This window comes from Nuphar pumila, unplaced genomic scaffold (assembly GCF_984573655.1).
Source record: "Nuphar pumila unplaced genomic scaffold, dmNupPumi1.hap1.1 HAP1_SCAFFOLD_922, whole genome shotgun sequence".
NCBI lineage: Eukaryota > Viridiplantae > Streptophyta > Magnoliopsida > Nymphaeales > Nymphaeaceae > Nuphar > Nuphar pumila.
Window position 1 is genome coordinate 1,321 of NW_028323534.1, and position 18,369 is coordinate 19,689.

At 51.8% G+C, this 18,369-nt stretch overlaps 1 protein-coding gene across 1 annotated transcript; it reads right to left on the reverse strand.

The window, feature by feature from the left end:
- Positions 1 to 754: 754 nt before the first annotated feature.
- Positions 755 to 5,756, reverse strand: LOC149809659 (uncharacterized). Its single transcript, XM_089994711.1, has 7 exons — positions 5,010 to 5,756; positions 4,408 to 4,579; positions 3,086 to 3,644; positions 2,961 to 3,017; positions 2,155 to 2,545; positions 1,617 to 1,744; positions 755 to 812 (listed from the first exon to the last, which is right to left on the reverse strand). Exons 1-7 carry the CDS (start codon positions 5,754 to 5,756, stop codon positions 755 to 757), a joined length of 2,112 nt encoding a protein of 703 aa, XP_089850837.1.
- Positions 5,757 to 18,369: the final 12,613 nt, after the last annotated feature.

Genomic DNA, 18,369 nt, shown 5'->3' on the forward strand with positions numbered 1-18,369 from the left:
CGGTTCCTATCAGAGCTTGGCGATTGGTAGCGGCGGCGGGTCGGGTGTCTTAAGCCGCTTTTGGTCCGGACCGTGCGTCGGGAGCTCAGCTGCGCCCTTTGCAAGGGCAATGCACGCATGTACTACAACTCTCTCTCGCGCATTGCTGTGCGTGTTGGACACAACTTCCAGCCAGGATGTGATGAGCCGGCAGAGGGCCCGGTTGAGGTCTGACTTGCTTCGTTGTTTGTTTGTGTAGATGTGTGCTTTGCCTACCTTTTTCTTTTCTTTTGTTCGTCTTTCGGTAGCCTTTCCTGGATTGCCGGCCCTGTCGCTTGTAATAAACATTCATGACTCATGATTGATATGGTTTGTCTAGTTCAACCGCTGCTCGCAAATCATCATATCCACACCTCTGATTGCCAATTGACGTGTAGTCTGGAGAAATCCACTAATAACTTTGCCGCCCTAGAGTAGGCCCAAGCTCAGCTTTACGCGACCGCGGGATGTTGTGGTGGATGTATACGTTGGCATCGATGCGGCAGTACGCCGCTAACAGCCCGCCGTAATCGGCGCCTTTGAAAGCAACACTCCCTTGCCGATTGACATCAGCGCGCCAGTAGTGATGAAGCTGCTTTGACAGCACTATCATGTAAACTGGACAAGTTGCGTATAGCAGTATTCCATTCCATATTCTGAGGCTGCAGTAGCTCGGTGTAAACACACTCTTTTCCACCTCATACTTTGCATGCCTCAATCAGGGGAAAAGGCCAAATCAATATACAACAACAGCTGGTCGGCCGGCAGGCTTGCAACGGAACACGCCACTAATACTGCCACATAAGGAAACAGATGACAACCTACTCATCATGCAGTTTATTTCTGCTTTGCTTTCCCACTTCGTTGTAACACTTATCATGCCATGCCCCACACACGAGAACAGCGTACCCTCCTATATACACAGGGACGCCTCGTTATACCCTAATAACATGCAGTCAAGAAGCAAGCTCACGACCGCTCCTTCAATACATACAACTAAAGTACAAACACTACACCAATTGGGAACTATGGCCAAGGCTCGCATGGTGAAGCCAGCGCCGTCCCAATGAACCCCAGGGAACCCAAACAAAGCCAGCTTGCATTCACGAGTAACCACTGAGGAGTGAGACCCAATGCAATCGCGGCTGCCGCCTTGCCCTCCCACCAAAAGCATCAACTTCCTCACTTCTATGTAACAATGTGAACATACTGTGGGACCAGTAGCTCTCCACCCATGCTATCTCATAATAGGCTCGGGTACTGCAGTTTATCACAAGCAAAATAAACGAATACGCCAGCCCCAAAGTTGGCGGCGTGTACAATGGGCGAGACAGCCAAAGCTGATACCACGCCTAAATGGAGGGATGCAGTATCCTCTTAAGGAGGGCGCAACTATGGAGGCTTACGGAACACCTGATTGATGAGGATTCTCACAAGGACTCAGTGTGCGACTTAATATTGAGATGCGAATATAGACACGCCACCCGAGAGGCGCAATGCTGACATGTGCCATTGAATATTGAGATATGCATTATGTGACGGAGTACTGTGGATGCAGTCATGTTATAGAAACATACTTCATCATCATCAGTACTCACTAGTGTTTCACCGGCCATGTGTTATCTGCTAGCACGGAGCTTGCATGTGCCTTCGCCAAGAAGCATGATCGTACATATGGTGCACATGCTTGCCAGGACTCTTGCGGTGCACAGCTCATGTTCCACCACTTGAAACAAAGACTAAATGCAACAGCTGAGAAGAGCAGTACCACCTTCTAGCCGCGTAAGATAAAGCACACGCGGACACAGGCATAGAATAACTTATGGAGGAATAGCAACCGTTGTTGCTGCCGTTCAATAGGCCTCAAAAGTGCTTGTGCCATTTGATCCTTTCATGATTCAGACTGTGTGTGCTGGTGCGCCGTGCTGCGCACGCATCTACATTGGCCTCTGATTGGAAGGTGTCCACTCCTCTACGGGTACAGGGGTGCTCCACATCATGTTTGAAAAGCACATTTGTCCACCATCACGAGCTCTAGCTGAAGAGGGCCTTAGCATCAAGGCCGGCGGGACCATTGGCATGTCAAGGCTGCAGTCATCGTCCATGTCCAAAACTGTTGTTGTCCAGGATGTTTACCGCAGTCTTAGGCTCCTTCAACTCCGCAAAGCACTTGAGCGCTTCGCCAAGAGCGATGGAGAGAATGTCCATGTCGCAGATGGACGACGCTGTGCTGCTTATCGATTGCAAAGCCTTGTCTTTGCTGGACTTGTTGCTCTTGGTGTACGAGAGGGGGACACTGGACATTGCCGGGTCATACACGCCTCGCTTGCAGGACGTGATGAGCGTGTAGATCGGGAAGGTGAGGATGAGGCCGAGGTAGAACATGAGGAAGATGTCGCCGACGCGGATTCCGCTTTGCCAGCGGGACCAAACAAACACCGCAGTCACGACTAATGCCGTAACGAGCTCTGGGATGGCATTTTGAATGTAGCACACCATGGTCATGAATGGACCGTTGCCGAGCGCCCTGCAAGAGCGAGCGGCACTCCTGAGTCACTTTCGCAGACATGCAGGATTGCACTACGGTCAGACAGTCCACGCGTTGACGATACACGATAAACATCAGAAACATAATCTCGCTGACACAGATATAGAGAGGAGCGGCGATGGCTGATTGTGGGCCTGCCGTGCTTCTCAGCTAAAGGTCAAGTACCGTTGTCTAAACAACAATCCATCAGAAGACGGATCAACGCGCCTGCATGCCATGAACATGACAATGACCTGATTTCTGACTGACTGATATCTGTATGAGGGCGGGAGCATCTAGATTCACAGACTGATCCACACTCAAAAGCACTTAATGCACCCCTATCACAAAATTCACACGCATACATGCATGTTGCAGGCATGCCTAGTTGCGTCCCCTCAGAGCATTCCTTCACCTGGTCGTGATTACAGCCATGGCTGCCTTTTCTGTTGCCAATGATGACCGTATTTGGCTGGCACATTCACGTTACATGCAGGTTGAACAGCATTCATGCTGTTTTGGCACGTGTGCTCAGCATACCTGTACGTGTTCCATTTGTTCGCGCGCGTGATCATGCGGTAGAACGCTCGGAGTGTCCGGAAGGTGGCAAAGTAAATGTCTGTCATGCCCATATAGGTGTTGAAAAGCTGGATCAATATGTGCTCCTTCCATGTCAGCCCTCGCACCAAGGAAAATGTGATCACTGCCGGCATCAGGACAAGCTCAAAGTTCACGAATCCCGAGAGGCAGAGCAGGCCGTAAGGGAGACGGAAATCGGCGAACGTGAAGGCAGCCATCAGCAGCAGCATGGCGCCCTTGATGTTGAGGGTGCGGGTGTTGAACGTGCTGGTGTAGATGATGTTGGACATCTCGGCCCACTTCGACGCGAAAAAAGGCCGCACATGGCGGTAGCGAAAGTTTGTGAAAATGTTGGGCAACAGGCCGTAGGTGTACGGGAAGAGGTACTTTGCCGTGATGAGGTCGCCCAGGTCCCAACGCTGCTGGCGCAGGTGCCACTCGACGTGAGTCAGCGGCATGTCTTCGTACACCTCGATCTCCGGTGAGAGCATGGAGCGCATGAAGGTTGACTCAAGAATATCTGCACCCCACGCAATGCCGATGAGTGCATGAAGATGACGGCGATGCCAATGATCATCACTCGCCACACTCGTCGAGCGTGATATTTACTTGATTGCTTGGTGACTACTTCCTGCCGTTGTCTATTTAATGTACTGATGCCGCTGAAGATGACGACAATGGTGATCGGCTTTATTACACTACCGCACTCACATGGACGAACACATGAACCACCTTTCCCTTGGAATATACTGGCAGCGCACAAGGACACTAGCACTGGCTGAAGTGCCAACAGGTAAATGAGAACTTTCTCAAGGGAGGACAGCAGTCTTGTCAAGATAGCGTTGGTGTCCTGACCACCACCGCATTAGCAGGAATGCATCATGGTACAGTCAGAAACCATTTCAGTCATCATGCCTCAGAGCCTGCTCATATGGCTGGCAGCAATGTCATGAATACGTGATACAATGGTGTCCTAGACATTGTCAACTTTTGCCGTCATACGCCAAATGGTGTTATTGACAAGCGCACACTCGTGATAAACCATGTTGTCACAGGGTCACCCTGTCAGTTGCGGCCCGTTTGAACACATGCGCCACCACATGCCCCGTGACCCTTAGCAACGCGTGCATATAGCTCAAAGCCAGCATGCACTGCCACTGATGAAACGGTCATCAGCAAAAAGCGACACAAGCGAACAGCATTCGGATTCCATGCCATGCCCTATGGTTGCTGTGGTCCTGAAAGACACTAGCATGAAGTGTCCAGTTGTTTGGGACTCGCACCATGGCTGATGAGGTCGCGGGGGATGTTGGCCTCCTCTGATGTCGCGCCCGTTTTGCGATCCAAGCACAGAAGAACGTCGTTGTAAGCCGACCGGCGCAAGATGCCCTTGCCGTAGAATGAGGCGGTCGGGATGTGCACACGCATGAGCTTAGACAGCTCGTTTCCAACGACCTGCAGCAAGCCAGCATTGTGGCTGTGCATCCTCTACAGTGCAGACAAGTTGAGCGCTTTGCACATGAGTCCTCCCTGAATAGTACTCACGATAAAACTCCCAAACGGATGGAAATTGATTGGTGCGCAGGCTTTCGCACTGCTTGAAAGCTGCTACGCTCTTCACGATGGTGCATGCAGCTTCTTTTGCCATGCACATTCTCGCCCTGCAAGTACCTACTTTGTGGCAGGTGCATGGGTGTAACAGTGCTGAGCGATACAGAGCGTTGACATAGCTGGTTCCTGCAGCCAGCATTGAATGCATATCTCCTGCCCTATTTGAAGTCTCAGAGAGTGGCTACCCACTATCCCAGGTAGTGTCTGCAAGGCACACTGCAGCATGTTTTGGCCACACTCAAGCAAACTACGCGAGAGTGTGAGGATTTCTCACCTGAAACTTGGAATTGAGGGAGGTGTAGACGCTCTCGCCGTCGTGCATGGAGCGGCGGAAGTTTTTGGGGTATGGCGTGATCGCCGGCTGCAGGATCTGGAGGTGGGGGTGGAGCTTGAACAAGTGGTTGGCTCTGTGAAAGAAGCCCTCGCTCAGCATGTTGTCGCGGTCCATGATGACGAGGAACTCGAAATCGCTGCCGCAGAAGAAGTCAACATCAGCGGAGCTGGGGTCGAAGCACAGCCCAGACGGGTGGTTGGACTTGACGTCCTTGTAAAGCATGGGTTCCTTGTACCCATTCAGCAGCATGATGAAGTCGAGGTACTGGCCGTACTTGTGCAGCACCCCGCGCGTGCGTCTTACATAGCGCACCCGCACACCATACTCATGATGCCTTTCATTCCACTCCCGCACGGCATCCTTCTCGGCCGCCGCGAGCGCTGCGTCTTGTGTACCACTGAGCAAGCAGTAAGTGGCGCCCATGTACGCCTGGTTTAGTCGCCAGGAGGCCTTCAGGTAGGTCAGCGTTTCGATGACGTCCTCCGGGGCACCGCTTTTAAGGCAGTAGATCACGAGGTACTTTTGGGTTTTGCTAGTTGAGGCCGGGCTGCTGGGAAGGACGACGTCTCGGTTTGGTGAAAACACAGCGCACAGGATGCAAATCGATTCGGTCACGATGTCGGCAACGATGATGATGACGGCGAGACCCAGAACGGCAAAGGCGGCGAGTGCCCAGTATGCCGGCATCGTCACACGTTCCCATGGTTGGATAAGGATTGCCAGCGCGAAGGCGATCACGTTGACAACGTAGCTGATCCTCCAGACCCAGACGTACAGCCTGTAGCTCTTGACTTTTTTTGAAGGTTCGCTGCTTTTCTGAGCCTGCTTGGCAGCGCCATCTTTCTGACTATGCTTACTGCATCGCACGGCACTAAGTCGCGAGGTTCCCCAGTAGCCGCCTCCTCAAAGACTGGCCACATGCTTATTGAGCCGTGCAATGAGAACAGAACAACGAAATGTCTCATGACTCCACGACTAGGAAGCATTTCTGAGGTGTGTTGGGCATGTCTGACTGTTGCATTGAGGGCGTGATCAGGTCTTCGCTTCCACAACCGGTTGTGGCGTACTTGTGGTGAGACGGCGGATTGTTGCACAACACGACGCGAGAGGGCGCTGGGGTTGGTGTTTGCCTGAGTTGGTATCGAGATTGTGTGACATCAAGACACACCTGACCAGCTCAGTTTGATAAACATTGATGTGCAACTATGAGAGCATAATTGCCATCATGCATCGCAGTGAACAGGTACAGGAAGAGGCCAGTTGTATTAACAGCACTGAGTCACGGATCACTGACAACTTGCATGCGACTGACATTTGTGCTTGCTCGTTGTGGTCGCGCAAGTGTAGCTGTAAACTTCGATTGGTTCTGGTCGACCGACAGGAAAACAGTTCTAGGGCACAGCGTAGAATTGTCGCTATGCCTCCCTGTGAGCATGCCTGGGATAAGCCAAGCATGTGCCCCTTCAGATCCCTCACTAAGTTTGACGTGTCCCCAACTGTGTCTATGGCACGAGTGGTCCCCGCAGAACAGTCATTGCACAGAGAAACTACGGTCGTGGGATTGAGTTGCAGCAAGTATGGCCGCTGATTGGTGGAGGGTTTCAATCCTGCTCAATGCGCAGTGATGGAAGGCTATAGTAAGTCTGCGACCAGCAAAATGACTTAAAAAGGTGCTCGACACTGCAAGACTCACCTCATTCTGAATGAAACGCAGAGGACCACGGCGCTTCAGAGGTGATCCTTGGATTAAGGGCTCCCCGTGACCCTTGCGCCTATGTGGAAGGGTTGTCGATGGGACGGAAACACCTGCGAACACTCGAAGATATCACACACGTGCGCCAAATGCGACTGACGGTGAGGAAACGCCATATGTGATCTGTGTCGTTGGCTGCAGTACAGAAATTGCCAAGAGCATGCAAAAAAAGACCTTTCGTGCGGTTCAGTTGGGGGGTTCCTCATGGTGCCGCACATGTATGTTGGATTCACCGCGAGTTCGTGGGCCGGTCGACGATGAAAGACAGAGCCCCCGAACCACAACCTAGGATACCTCAAGTCAACATATAGCACGGGACTGTTCTCTAGACGAAGGCGTCCAACGCTGATGGCACGTTTGCTCATGTCATCCAGCTCTCTGACTCGGTAAGTCAGCTGATATAACTTGAGCCCTGTCAACACAGTCGCCCATCGTCGAGCCAGCCAAACAGTAAAATAAAAATAAAAATGTGGACGCCGTCGAATGTGACAGGCGTAATCTACGGCTGAATTTGCTTCCAGAGCAACTTCTCTGACCATCAGTGTCCTGGGCACACCGGAAAACCACGTGCGCCAAACCAAGATTCGAACGCTAAACCGGCCAAACAGTATCATAGCGTGCATTGAAGATAGACCAGATTGTTACAGAGTTGCCTCAGGTTTGCCAGCGGCAATATCCATCTGGCAGCCTGTACCGCGTAGGGTTGTCAGGAATTTGGACTTATTGGAATTCCACGAGACCAAAGCCGAAGGGCCTGTGCGCCGGCTTACAACTTACGCTTGCGTCGCGTGACACCCGATTGAGTGGTTCTTGTCAAAGGGTCAACGAGTTTGCAACTGTTCACATCACTCTTTCGACAAGGTAAGCTTAGGTTCACAATGAGCTGCCACGGCACTCATCAACAGTGTTAACAATCGCAAACCAGCTGCAGCCGAAGATGTGCACGCTTTGGTTCGAGCATAGATACAGTAACTCGGATTCACTGCCATACTGCCATCAAATTCACAAATGGAAACATATTCGACGTTTCCTTGGTCTTGCTTAGCAGGGAAGCATACCGGTATCATGTCCAAAGAGGGCAGTGGAGGTTGTTTAGGGAGTTACTTTCACGCTAAAAAAGTGATAGCCTGTACTCGAAACAGAAGCTTTACACTGTATGTAAACCACTGTATGTGGTAAGAATTCTGCAAAAAATCGGAGCACTCGTGCAGTCTTCTCTGTTTCTGTCTTCCAGGGAGCTACCGGCAGTACTGTCTGGGTTCCGGACAATGACGCAATTAGACAATAAGGTATTGCTTTGTGAGTGAAATTAGGCAATCCCATGAACAGCCGCACCCTTCCATTGAATTTTTCAGTTCATAAACTACTTTCAAAGACCAGAAGCACACCTGGTTCGCCTGGCTTCACAAGTGGGTCCACCTGAGTTGCAATTGACGCCTTGACGAAACAGACTTAACCTGGTTTGTTACCCAGGTTTACACTCAAACAATGGCTGAAGAATGTCATTGAATTTACATATGCTTGCGACTTGTGTGGAGCATTTGTCGGCTCTGACAAGAACCTACGCATTGCTCACAGGCTGTGACACAGGTGTTCAGATGTTCTGGTTATCCCAAAATAGTACGATTATTAGAATCGCACTTCCCGGTCTCCACCATCGCTTCATGGAGTAAATAGGAAAGCTGATGCGAAGCGATTGTTTATTATTTCTTCCGGATTGCATGATTGTGACATGCACGTTCTTTTCCTCTACACGTCTCGCTTCGTAAAACAAGTCATCCGATGGGAAGTTACTGCCTGCCGACATTGCTCAAAACGCGTGAAGGTATGTAATTTGCCCTTTCTGCTAAACAAAATTTCAGATGCATCTACAGCAGTACGTGTTTTGTTTCCAGCTCAATCTAGACCACGGAGATATGCGTACCCAGGTCTCTGAACACAATTCTGTCCACTTATTACAGCAAACTCATTGCATCACTTGCAAGTGATTACGGGTTACCCATTGCCAAAGACGAAGTCAGGCCTTTCACGTAACGTTACGGAGCAGCCCTGTTGACAGCTTTGTATGACGGCGGAGGCCTCTACACAGAGTGGGCAAGAATTTTTGTTTCCGGTAACAATGGTCAACCTTACAGGCAGTGGCATTCGGATGTGAACCAAGGGCGAAGTACTACTTCAAGTCCTCATATCGACACCACTCACGTTTCTATTCCTTTGTGCTCTCTTCATGCACATACGATTTTACGACGTGACCAGTGTGTGAGAAACGCTACCTCTGTCACAGTGATAGCCAGCGCACCAGGGGGTCGACATTTCCCAGTTCATAACATGCACCCAACCTAAACACAACAAAAAAATTCAATCGGGCTCGCCAGGAATGAATCATTTGATGTATTGAATCCAAGGGCTTTACATAACTGTCCATATGTTCTGGTCTTTGTGCCCAAAAATGCATTTCGCCTCGAACTGAATTCATGACGCATGGCTGCACAGCCAAGTTTCACTCCCTGGCACGGGGATCTCTTGTTAGCTGACAGCAATCAGTCGAAAGCAATTGAACGATCATCATTGCACAAACTTGAGCATGATGTACTTGGCGATGCAGCGCCCTAGCGCTGTCTGCTCCACGCACAATTGTTGCTGGACATCGCACCATCCGTATCGTTTCGATGTCCCGATGCCCTTGCCTTCCGTTCTGAAAGATGGGGTTGGTTATGCATACTAAGTAGAGCTTCCAGTGTCACTGGTGGTGAACTGCTGGCATACGCAGACAGCATAAATGCATTCTTATGATATGTGTCACGAAGTCCCGACCAGTCGCACCCTGGCACCACCCAGCTACAGGATGGCACCCTCACATGTGAGGTCCATGGCATGCAACGAGCGTCACGGAATCGTAATTACGTCTTGCACGATGTGCATTCTAGTGTTTAGACGGCGCTGAAAGCGACAGAGGAATCACCCCGATGAAACATGAACCTTTGTCAGCCTTCGCACCGAAGTCGGTGCATGAACCTCGCTTCGCTCAGTGGCGCTTCACGCTGAGTGTGTTGTGAGCGTGTATAGACAGAGCAAAAAGACTGCCTGTAGCATGCAACTCTAACTTGAGCTTACAGCCAACTATGTCTGAGACTGTCCATGTGTATGTGGCAGTATACTGGCATGCACGCAGGCACGTCGCGAGTGATAGCCCGTAGCCTCCTACAGCTTTCAAGTATAAAATGTCGTTTAAATTTCTCACCGCCAGGCACACCGGCCTCCTGCCTCAACGATGGCCCTTGCTTGCCGCATGTCGAACCCCTGGCACCCTATGTAGAGGACTGTACCTGTAGAACACGGGCGAGCGAATAACATGTAAAGCCACTGAAAAGCCCCGTCCTATGTATGTCGAATAGAGACACATGCCTTCCGAAACACGTTCTGATGCTGTGCATACTCTGCGTCCATGCCAGCAGACAACGAGCATGCAACCCCAACGACTCAAATCAGAATATCCAAGTTCAAGACAGTCGCAACATGAGACAGACATGAGTTAGACACTGCACAGCACAGCGTGAAGGGGGAGACCACATGCACCGAGCACGCGTATGCTTCCCGCCAAAAGAAGCCGATGACGAGTCGAAAACCGCGGACAGCGCCGCGTGTTCCCCTGTTAAATCACCAGAGCGTCCCCTGGCGTGGTTGGTAGGGCCCAAACCAAAAGAAGACAAACAAACACACACACATACACTGAACACGGTGGCCTGCCGAGTAGAGATGGCAGGAGGACGGGAAAGACGAGGAACGTCCTCACAGGCAAGGCATAAGACATACGTGAGTGCACATGACGCGTCGCACAGCAGCCACAGCGGCTGACTCACAATGCGCCAGCTGTGACCACTGAAACCCGCAAGTTGAAAGCGATGCAGAACTCGTAAAGTTGCGTGGAGGTGATATGGCCAGCATGCAAGCAGACCTCGAACGACGGACTTCCTGTGTCCATGTGCCGCCTTTGCGGCATTCATCACCCATGGTCACCTGGCGCTGGCCCTAAACTTGCCGCATATTGTTAGCAATCGTGTTGTTACCAAGTCCGGATTCAAATGACACTCACGACCGCACAACCCCAATATGCCAGTTGTCGATTTACAGGGCAAAATATAAACGTACGTGCGTTGTGTACTGCTTTTATGGCTTCCAGTGGCCAGCCTACCTCCCGAATGTCAGAGCCCATTTGCAACACACAATTAACTGCTCGGCCCAGCACTGCTAGCACAGACTGCAGTGCGCATGCATTCGTACTCGTGTAGAACTGGGCTGGACGCTGCAGTGCAAGATCAGTGATGCACACACGCTCTACGCAACAAAATGCTTTGACTAACACATACTAGCAAGCACTCTGTTGAGTTGGCTGGACTGTGCAGGGCAGAATCAAGCCATGCCGAAGTCAAAGTGCCTGCCAAGAGGGCTTGTTGCAGCCGCCTCGGCTGCGCTGCTGCTGCTCATCACTGTGCCACCTCTGGTGACTGGACAGAACCTTGGAAGGTGGGCCAACAACAACCAACCCTACCCAGTGCCACTGGTGCCGGTGGCTGCCGCACTGGTGCCTCCTACGAGCCAATTCCCGGCGGGCCAGGGCAAGGTCGTCATGTGGAGCGCGTACACCTCGTACCAATTCAATTTTGACACCCCGGCACCTGGAAGTACTGCGTACGCTATATTCAACATTGCGACAAAAGCTTCAACGGCACTTTTGACTGCCAACATCAACCACGACATGGTGCGCTTTGCGTCCATCCACCTTGCACATATCCAGCATCTGCTTGGGAATGCCGCCGTAGTCGCATCGCCCTTCGGGGGATGCTGCATCCCTCCATTCAAGCGCGAGATCAGCCCAGGCTGTCTCGCCCGTCGTCAACGCCGCCTTCTTTGGGCTGGCGTATCTCTCTCCTTTTCTTGGGAATGCAGCCTCACAGAAGGTCTTAATGTGTGGCCACCCTTTGCAATCTGGAACTGAATGCGGCGAGTTCTGTTCGCTTGAAAAATCTCCTATCTGGAATCCAGTGAACAGTGCAAGCCCCGTCATAATCGTACAACACAACTCTGTCGCCGCTGTACACTCCCATTTGAGCTTGTTGGAGGGCTGCTTTTCACATATCAATGCAGAGGTGTCCCAAAATTTCCACGTTTCGTAAGGCCAGCTGGTATGTGTGGCAACCGGTGCATGTCGCACTTTTGTTCGACGTGAATGTCAGGTGATCTAAAGTCAGGTGATCTAAAGAGAGAGTAGCTTGGCCAGGTACGTTGATCACGCCGATGCCCAAGCTGCGCTGAGAGTGTGTGTTTCTGCCATGTCCGCATGGATATGGAAGTGCAATAAACTAAATCATTCGATGAAGCAATCGGTTCTTGACTGTTGTCAACAGCGCCTTCTTGGCTGTGTATTTCTTCCCGTTCTGAATCGCTTCTCTGCCAGTTTATGTTACCGCAGGTGCTTCAGCTTCTTCCATGCAAATGAGAGTCTGTACTACTCGCTCGTACATGATCGGGAGCGCTTGCCTTTCCTGATGTGTCTTCAGAGTTGTGGTGATTCAGTGCCCTGGACAATGCGTGCCGTAAGCATCCCCTCGTGCTCAGCATGCTTGTGCAATTGCTGCATAGATGTAGCAGTCCTCTGCAATCCATGCGGAGGTCTTGGCGAAGTGTCGCATAAAAACAGAACAAAACAAGTACGCCATCCAAACAAAGCGGCGTTGACAAGTCTTAATCAAGACGAGTCGAAAGGCTGGCATTGGAGTATGGAGACAGCCAGAGCTGATCTCGCGCCTAAATGGAGGGATGCAGCATCCCCCACAGGAAGGCGAAGTGTCGCATAATTAGGAAATCACATCGTGCCGCGATCGGGACGAAACAGTGAGCAAAACATGTGCAGTTCTGCCCCGGGACGTCTCAGCGTCCGGACGGCACACTTCTGATAACGGGAGGCAGCAGTGCACAATCCACCAGCTTCTTTGACCCCAACACTCTCAGGTGGACCATCGGACCAAAGCTCATAACACCCCGTGGCTACCAGGGCGATACCACGCTCTCAGACGGTCGCACCTTCACTCTCGGGGGATCCTGGTCCGGCAACGAATTTCCATACACCCCGGGTGAGAAGAATGCCGAAGTGTTCACGTCCACGGGCCGCCTCGCGGGCAGGTGGACCGCTCTGCCCAACATTCTGTCGTTTGCGATCCTCACCGACGACTGCATTATTCCCGGCGGCGCATATGACTGCGCTGTACAAGACACCGGTGTCAGGCGCGACAACCATGTGCGGCCCTCGCATGCCTTGCTTCTTTCTGTTGCAAGCAGAGGGACCAATAGCACGCTCTCAACACGCTATCGTTAACAGCCGGACCTTTTTACTGCGACAGTCATCCCCCTAAGCAATCGACTTCACCTTTCTTGATTGGCTTGCGGCATACGTGGTAGTCATCATCACATAAGTGGCGATGCAGGTTCCATGCACTCACATGCATACATGCATAGACTGAGAAGTTAGTACCCTTTCGCTGCTAAATATTCAATCACGCTAATAGTCGATCTTTGTTCACATCCCGCAAACCATTCATAGGTACAATAAATCAGGAATGTTTGGTAAGCTAGCCCCGAAAACTATGTAGGACAATCCATATTTTTTACCAAACTTTCCTGGAGATTTGGGATGAAAATGTTTCAATCGAGCATATTTTTGTGATTTTGCTTGAATGTTTAGCGGCAGTAAGGTAAGTTTCTATGTCCGCCAAGCAAGTAGCACAAGCTACCTCGTCAGGCGTTGCAGCCGAAGACGTGCGTTCGTGTCCTCGCAGGCGCACAGGGCGCTGGCAGGGCCTTGGCGTGGTTCTCGATTGAAAAGAAAAGGTAAGATCCTTGCCAGCCGATAGAAGGCGGCGTTGACAGCGGGCGAGACAGTTCAAGCCAAAATTGCGTGAAATTGTATCCGATCGGATACAACTTCAACGCAATTTTGGATCAGATTTTCATTCTGTTTTGGGTCAGAGCGTTCCTTGCCACGGAGCAGAATGCTAAATATCATCACACACTGGGCACCTCATAGTCTGCAACAGCTTTTTGTCGCTGCATCTGTCAACCAGCTCAACGGCAGACAACTTGGCCATCTGGAGTCACACCAAGGCCTGTCGCCTAGGGTGCAACACTCCATGAAAAAATGAGAGGCGTGCAGGGCTGGTTCTATGCGCTTGACAAAGGTTGGGTATTCCACGCGGGGCCCAGCAAGCAGATGAACTTTTTTGACACCGCTGGCAATGGCAGAACCGTCCCGGCGGGGGAACGGGCACCGGTGGGCGGCGGCCCGTACACGCAGCAGTACGGCAGCTCCATCTTGTTTTCGGCTACAGACACGACTATGAAGATACTTACCGTTGGCGGAACGTGGACGGAGTATCCGCCCGCGGATGTGGATGCATACAACGTGGCTTTCCTGGTCACGCTCACGCTTGGCGCAACCATGCCCCCGAGAAGGCCGGCCGTCAGGCGGCTCCCGAACATGGTGCGTGCATCATGTCCGCAATGGCCGGCCACATGTGCTTCCAAACAATTGTAGAAAGAGACTCGTCGTCTCGTTCGTCGTTGACATTCAAACTTGCACATTGGGGCGAAGACACCGCTCTCGCCACCCTGTACCAGGCTCTTGGCGACATGGACCAGCATCGTGTGCATACTGCGCATTGCCTTGGGAATCAATTGTTGATGCTGCGAATGCAAGCGCTGATTAATATGGTAGGCAAACTTGATGAATCGGTCCTTGCAAGTTGTGATCGCCGCCCGAGTGTCTGCTGCACGGGTTGCAGGCCGGGGCGCCTCAAAGTGAAGCCACATGATGGCAATGAATTGCTAGATGCTTTTGAGTCGACAAGGTTTGTACTGGAGGGGTGCACTGGAACGTATTGGTAATGTTACGGGGTGGGATATAGGTGCGAGTCACACCAGCTACCGTGTCCGGTTTTGCCATTGCCTATGGGGCTCTTCGGACAGCAAGTGTACAAGGAAATGCATGTGCTGAGATTATAAAGGTAATTGACAACTAAGCTTTGGCTGCAGAGATTTGGTCGCACCTTCTGCACGAGTACCGTCCTTCCTGATGGCCAGGTTCTGGTCACAGGCGGCCAGAGGCATGCAGAAGTCTTTACCGACAACACTGCGGTGCGGTCTCTCAACATCATGCGTCACCAGATCTTGCACCGATGCTGCCTTTGGCAGATGAGTTGAGATGAGAGGGCAGCGTTATGATTGCAACCATACCGCGGCTAATGAGTCAATGCGCAGACAACGCGATCACGTATGTGCGAAAATCATCGTCCTGCTGCATGCCGCCAACCGAATCGATCCTTGAATGGTTGAGCGCAACACGACTTGCTGTATCGCACCAGGCGGACATGTGTGTCCTTCACAACGACAAGCAATCAAACCATCATCGTGTTCTTGGCACATGCATGTGCATCTACCGTGAGCCACATTCAAGTAACCCATCCACTGAGATGTAGCTGTGCATTCCTGATGCAATGCAGAGTCGTTTCTAGACTTGAGTTCTCAAGTCTCGAGTTCTCTTTCTGTACTTGCTATATTCGTCTAACGACAGTGTGTCACACACCTAACACTTTGCAACACTGCAGGTGCTCGTGCCTGAGCTCTACAACCCGGAAACCAACACTTGGAAGTCGCTGAGACCCGCTTGCTGCGCCCGTACCTACCACAGCATCTGCTTGCTCCTGCCGGACGCCACGGTGCTCACTGGCGGCGGGGGCCTCTGCTCAATCGGTGACGACACTTGCGCAGTCACCGGCTCCAGCCATTTCGATGTGCAGGTCTTCATACCGCCCAACCTCCTCGCTGCAGACGGGGTCACTCGGCTTGTGCAGCCTGTCATCACTGCAGCACCCAAGACGGTAACCCTCGGAACCACAATCACTGTCACCATGAAGCGCTTATCCAACGGCCTGCCACCCAAGATCAAATCATTCTGCCTCATCCGCTCCGGTGCCACCACACACACCGTGAACAACGACCTGCGCCGAATCCACTCATGTTCAACAAGCGAGCGGGTTCTCAGCTCAAGTACCAACTGCAGCTTCCCAGAAAGAAGGGCACTGCCCCTCCAGGTTTCTACATGCTGTTCGCTGTTGACAGCCGTGGTGTGCCGTCCAAGGCGCCGTTTGTGAGGGTCCTGTGAGCCTGGCGATATTGGGATTAGTCCCTCGTCGTTTGCCTGCAGCATGTGCAAGTCATGTGGGGGTTTTCATTACCTCATGAAAAGGCATCGATGCCCCTGAACTGGCCAGCGCAGCCATGCTTGACGAAGACATGTCGTTTTGCAACATGCGCACAGAATAATAACTACTTGAGAGGCAATGAACAGAGAGAGAGCCAGGGCAGTTGAGGCCCCAAGCCAGCTGTTTCCAGGCATTCCAGAGCAAGGTAAGCGTTGAACGTGGCGTTCAGCATTGTGACAAATCATCAGGGAACTGATTGGTCAAATTTCATTAGTCATGGTGAACATCGCTTCTGCCAGGCCGCAGTGCTGATGTCACCATCAGTCGCCAGCGTGGCACATGGTCGCATCAAAGGCCGCTGTCACAAGGAAGGACCGGCACGCAGTGGTCATGAAGGAAAATGGCAAGCACTTCATCTCCGATGTAAGCAGTCTGTCGTGTTTTAGAAACTGTATTGCTTGTATAATGAGAAGGGGGACAGCACATGTAGCTCAGTGTAAACACACTCTTTCCCACCCTCTTACATGTGTAGGGCCCTATATGCTTGAGTGGGTTTTTACAAGTGTTTTTTTCTCCAAGTCCTTCCTACAAGCGGGAGGTCACACTTTTGCATAGTGGTCGTTTGTGTCACTCTGAGAATATCTGATGGGCTTGTCTAGACCCTTGTGCCCTCATGTCTAGACCCCTGTGTACATGAGATCTCATATACACGGGATGGTCGCTGGCAGCTCTGCATCTCGTTGATTTTGTGATAGCTCTGGTGTTCTCTGAGGCGTATATAACAACTTATCAATATGGCACCTTGTCCTCTGGTTCCACCATTTGGTTCTTTTTGATGGGTGGGATGGGCGTTCCTTGTGAGAGCCCGGTGTTGCTTAAGCACCGTCTGATTAACTTTTGCTGCTGGCCATTGAGCTTGATTGATGACGCATCTTTATTTACCTGACAATGCCAATGTATGGGCGAGCTCTCTGGGAGTGTGACGGCATTTCGGTGTTTTACGCGTGCATAGACCTGAAAATGTCCCCATGCAATGTTGCTGCGAGTCCAAGAGCGTGACCGCCCATTGTTGGTATTGTTACAGTGCCTGCCCATCATTGAAAGTGACATCAGCAGATGCACAGGACAACATCATCACATTACACAGAAAAGAGCAAGAACAAAACATCATAGGCCAAAAATCAACAACACATGCTCGTAAAGATCATGGAACGCCTACGGTACAGTTGGGAAGGGCAAGCCTGCCCTGCAGTCCACAGGCACTCAAACTGACCCGAAAGTCAGCCTGGAATCACGCCCAGGCGCTATTACATACTCGTCGAATAGATCTAGCATCCAGATTGGCCTTTGGTTGACACCAAGTCGGGGAATCCGTCGGACCAAAAAGCAGGGTGCCTTATCAGGGGCTTGCAGCGGCTCGATCAGCAACATATTGTGCGAGATATGGCACCGTAATGTCCTTGTCAAAGCCTAGCAGCACCGCAAAAAGGGACATCTGGGAAGGCATCTCAATGCCTGCAGGCACCACCACATTTCAGAACGATGCAAGGCACCTTCACCATCTACTTGGCTACGGCACCGATCTGAGCGCAGAGCTGATTCAGGCAAAGCACACAGAATGTATGTCCCAATCTCAACTCCCTTGCAAAGAACACCAGACCAGAAGCCGCCCCCTTGAGCAGCGTCCGCTTCACGTATCAGTTCATCGGCAAGCACCAATCTGGCTTATGGCACTTCGACTGAAAAACTGGTTCAATGAAGCAGTGGAATGCCGGCATCCAGTGTAAGTTGTTGAACGATCTGCATACGGTTCTGGCATCTGGAGTATGGAGGGATGTCCTACACACCAAACAACGGTGAACACACACAACAGAGCGTGGATCTGAACGTAACGAAGGGAAGACGCACCATCTCCTTGAGCACAGCCTCCATCTCGCCCATGGTGAACTTGTCCCGCAGACCAGCACCAACGAGCTCAGCTTCGGGGGAGGTATCCGCGAGCGGGAACACGCTCACAGACGGCACCGAGCGCCGACACCTCTGCCGCCGACTGCTCAAGCCGCCCGCTCCGCAATGCTGCCGCGATCTGAAGCAGCCGCGCGCGCACATCGGCCGCCACGGCGGCGTGCACAATCGTGACCGCCCTCACCTCAGGCACACCAATGCTCTGTGCAAGGCCGCAGACAAACTCCCGGGGCGGGGGGCTCACCCCCCCCACATCACGACCCGCCCGCGCCGCAGACGCTATCTGCTTGATTGCTTCCTGGATAGTAACGCGGAGGATCGTGTCCCG

What these genes read in the sequence shown, in the direction of transcription:
- LOC149809659 (XM_089994711.1), bottom strand. Translation starts at nt 5,756, where the DNA reads ATGCCGGCATACTGGGCACTCGCCGCCTTTGCCGTTCTGGGTCTCGCC. An exon ending in CCGCGACCTCATCAGCCATG is followed by an intron (nt 3,645 to 4,407) that starts GTGCGAGTCCCA and finishes CGTGGGGTGCAG; the next exon opens with ATATTCTTGAGTCAACCTTC. An exon ending in ACATGGCCGGTGAAACACTA is followed by an intron (nt 813 to 1,616) that starts GTGAGTACTGAT and finishes CTTATGTGGCAG; the next exon opens with TATTAGTGGCGTGTTCCGTT.